Source organism: Triticum aestivum, chromosome 5D, assembly GCF_018294505.1.
Source record: "Triticum aestivum cultivar Chinese Spring chromosome 5D, IWGSC CS RefSeq v2.1, whole genome shotgun sequence".
Classification (NCBI taxonomy): Eukaryota; Viridiplantae; Streptophyta; class Magnoliopsida; order Poales; family Poaceae; genus Triticum; species Triticum aestivum.
The window spans coordinates 456,266,642-456,270,750 of NC_057808.1; the positions used below are offsets into that span (position 1 = coordinate 456,266,642).

The following is a 4,109-nucleotide window of genomic DNA, read 5'->3' on the forward strand; positions in this document are numbered from 1 at the left end:
AAACAAAACTCCAGGCAGCGTTCTAGGCAATGCTGCCTCCCATCTCGACTAACACGGCCACATTGCCAGTGAGATTAGGGGCTGCTCGCTGCTGCATTGCCGATCATAACTTTAGCGGGAGTGAAAAAAAAATACACAGTAAATCTGGAGTTTTGAGAAAAGGTAAGCCAGTAAACAATAGTGGAAACAACCACTGAAGTATGTCATTCCAGTGGCATGGGATTGAATCAATTAGACAAAAGCAGCAGGAAATTCAAGAAGACAAAGCTAAAAGAGAACCAGCAACACGGACATAAACTTTTCAAAATCAGAACAATGGGCTGTCTGGGATTAGTGTACCTGGGTCAGTTCGGGAACTGTGTTATATGGGTCTGTATACTATTATTTTGTTTATGTTCATATAAAAGATCTGGATTCGGTTTATATCCAGTGCCATGACTACCTACATCGATGGCAAATGTCGTTTGAAAACTAAGTGCAGGAACAATTTTAAGGTTGCTGCTCCTTAGTGTAAATTAAACAGAGAGCCCTGCTTTCTCTATGGATTACTCCCTCTGTAAATTAATATAAGGTGTTTTAGATCACTAAATTAGTGATCTAAAAAGTCTTATATTTGTTTACAAAGGGAGTACATGGTTGAACAGGCATGTCATGACAGAAATTTGAAAAGAACACCTTTTAGTTATCTCTCTACCACCATGTGTTTCCTTTTTGCAGCACGTTTGGAAATTCTAAATGAAGCCGAATGGACAGAAATAACTCTACATGTTGTTGTTCCATGTGAATTGTCATAAGACTCTGAATACAAGCGAGACTGGCTAAATATTACTACTACTCATTAGCAACTGTAAAGAGTCATAGTAGAAACATTGGTTCAGCAGCACAGATTAAGTCAAATGGATTTTCAGGCAATTTTTATTTCACAGAGAAAGGTAATGCTAGTGTTGTTACAGATATGGAGCCACAACAGATCCAAGCACAGTTGTATTATACTCCCTCCGTCCAAAAATAAGTGTCGCAGACTTAGTACAACTTTGTACTCCCTCCGTCCCATAATGTAAGACGTTTTTCGACATTAGTGTAGTGTCAAAAAACGTCTTCCATTATGGGATGGAGGGAGTACTATTTTGGGACAGAGGGAGTATAATTTTCCTCAGCATCAACAGAAGCTGTAGCAATTCAGACAGTAAGAAAGCAGAATCTCAGGAACCTACAAGCTTATTAAGGTCTTCATCAACAAAACATTTTCTCAGGCTTCATGAAAACAAAATGGCCATTATTAAATATATTTTGATGGTTTGGCTCTGTGTGAAGAAGCGAAAGACTGTTCTGGTACTGGCTCCGGAACCCCCGAAGTAGTAATTCCCAGGATATGGCACTCAAGCTGATGTTTGATGTTCTTATCCTTCTAGCGTTCTGTCCTCCTTATTTGTCCTGGATTCTATTTACATTCCAACCTTTACGGCCTGTATCATGCTGTGCTGTATAACATAGACAGTTGTTTCATTTCAAGTAAATGGAACAGGGCGATGAGCCTTTCGATCTAAAATCAGGATATTCTGATGTGTAGATAGTTAAATAATATCTTGTTGTCAGATAGATGAGAACTGTTGTCAACAGAAAAAGTAATCTCACGTATCTCCAAATAACCAAAATAATATGGTTAACTCTGCAAACATTACCCTGTGTTTGCAGTTTATACTAGTACAGTTAATGCAGCAATTCTTTTAACATCCGAACGGAGATGAAAAAGAAGGGTTTCATTTTTATTCTCATGAAAGTATATGCCTGATTCGAGTTTTTCCTTGGACTAGATACATTTTTCAACTTTGATATCAATGAGAATAACCTTGTCATGTACTCCCTCCGTTTCTAAATATAAGTCTTTTTAGAGGTTTCAAATGGACTACAATATACGGATGCATATAGACATACTTTAGAGCGTAGATTCACTCATTTTGCTCCGTATGTAGTCCCCTTGTTGAAATCTCTAAAACGACTTATATTTGGGAACGGAGGGAGTACATTAATATTATGCGGTATCCTTTCAATATATCATTCTCATTAGTAAGTCAGGAGCAAGCCTGTTGACTTAAATCCTTCGAATTTTATAAAGATAAGAGTGGCATCCATGTGCAACAAGTTGGTACATAAAAGAATTCACTGAGAAACAACCTATAAAAAGGATCACCTCAATTGATTTGCTATGGACAGAACAAATTCTTATCAGAACACGAAGGATAAATTTGCAGCTTTAATTGTGATCAGCAGTCTTTTTAATTGAGCATGCGAGAGTGGCAATAAGCTATCATGCTTTCAGTAATCTAACCGAAAATCTAAGATATATATGATTTAACTTATGTGAAGCCACCATGGTACAACAAGGATGATTTCACTTAATAATCACCAGCTACTTCACAACCTAGTTAAACAAAAATAAGCACCATCTTCTAGTAGGTTTGGTACCTGTTATAGAAGCTGATTGTACATTATGTTGCTAGGTCTCCGAGCATATTCATGCAATTCAAATGCACATCACCACCAACATCACAAGACCAGCTATGATGCAGTTTCTTGTTTCAGTTAGCGGCTTGCTGCGGTTCTCCAGTTTCTCCCCTGTTCTCTGTGTCCTCGTCATCGCTCTCCTCGTCCTCTGAAGCAACACCCGCTTCAATGTTCTCCTCATCCTCTTCTTCATCCTCCTCATCATCGTAATCATCCTCGTTCTCCCCATCTGCACCATACTCGTCTCCCATCATTTGGTCGCCACGAACTGTCTTCCTCTCCTTGCCCTTTGCTTTACCAGCCTCCTCCCTCCCCATATGCATCAAATGCAGGAACTGATACCTTATCCCCATCATTGGGTGCTTGTCCACCAACATATGCCTCCGGTAGGCTTCCCGGAGCACCACCGTTTGGGTCCTCAGCTTATGCGACAGGTAGAAGATACCTGGGTGCCTCGCGAGCACCTTCCTGAACCCCGGCGGTAGCCTAAGAGCCTCCCCAAGCTTGACCAAAACCTCCTTCTCCATCTTCTTCCCCACCGTGAGGCTGAGCGCCTCGTGCAGCACCGCCACAGTCCTCTTCTCCGTGATGTCGCTCCTCGGAGCCAGGTGCGAACCATCTTCGTACGGCGAGATGTATGGCAGCTTCTGCCACTCATCCAGCCACTTGCGAACGTTCTTGTCGAGCTCAAATCCACGGGGGAACGAGAGCTGGAAGGCGATGGGGTCGCCGATCTTGTACCCGCCGGTCCGCTGCGCGTAGGACTGCACGGCCGACACGGCGAGGTCCTTCCGGTAGCAGACGAGCTCGAGGAGGCGGCCGTCGGCGGAGAGCGCGAAGTAGTCCGGGTAGTGCGGGAGGAGCGAGCGGGGGAAGTCGGAGGGGAGGCCGAGGTCGAGGCGGATGCGCGCGACGAGGTGGAGCGGGAGCGCGCGGGAGGGCGCGAGCATGAGGAGGCGCAGCAGGCGGTCGGCGGCGTCGGCGCGGGTGGCGTCGACGGCCTGCGCCTCGTCGAGGTGGAGCGCGCTGAGCCTGTGCGTGGGCGAGACGGTGACGGGGTGCGGCGAGAGCGCGAAGGCGGAGGCGTAGAGGCGGAGGAAGCGGAGCGGGCGGAAGGGGAAGGGGATGGTGGAGGGCAGCGCGTGGAGCGGCACGGCGTGCGGCGGCGGCGCGGCCGTGAGGAGCGCGTCCTTGGTGAGGAGGAAGGGCACGAGGTGGCGCTCCCGCTCCACGACGTGGTCCAGCGCGCGGTCCCGGCCCCACGGCACGCGGGCCTCGAGGAGACCCCGCACCGGGACGTAGAGCGCCGCCGGCGGCCGGCGCGGCAGCAGCGGCATTTCTCCGGGCGGTTTTGGGAGGGTTTTTGGTTGGGGAATGCGGCGGTGGTGGGGAGGAGGAGGAGGAGGCGGCGGCGGCCTGGGTCAAGGGTTAGTGCAAGCGGCGCGGGACATCACGCTGGGCCGCCACGCCGCCCCGCGAAAAAGGCCCGCAAAGTGCCGCCTGGGCCGACCCCGTTTGTCTGTTGCGGGCTGAAGCGGGCAATCTCTTTTTGTTTCTTTGTCAAAAAAAAAAATCTCTTTTTGTTTCTTCCTGAAAGTCTAAAG

The 4,109-nt window shown here is 47.5% G+C and overlaps 1 protein-coding gene across 1 annotated transcript; it reads right to left on the reverse strand.

Annotated features, from left to right (window-relative positions):
• Positions 1–2,320: 2,320 nt before the first annotated feature.
• On the reverse strand, positions 2,321–3,909 carry LOC123122718 (protein WHAT'S THIS FACTOR 9, mitochondrial-like). Its single transcript, XM_044543046.1, has one exon. The coding sequence runs from the start codon at positions 3,840–3,842 to the stop codon at positions 2,580–2,582; it is 1,263 nt and encodes a 420-aa protein (XP_044398981.1). The 5' UTR covers positions 3,843–3,909; the 3' UTR covers positions 2,321–2,579.
• Between the last annotated feature and the right edge of the window lie 200 nt (positions 3,910–4,109).

Bases quoted from the DNA above. Each gene is read 5' to 3' on its own strand.
- LOC123122718 (XM_044543046.1), bottom strand. From the start codon at position 3,842: ATGCCGCTGCTGCCGCGCCGGCCGCCGGCGGCGCTCTACGTCCCGGTG.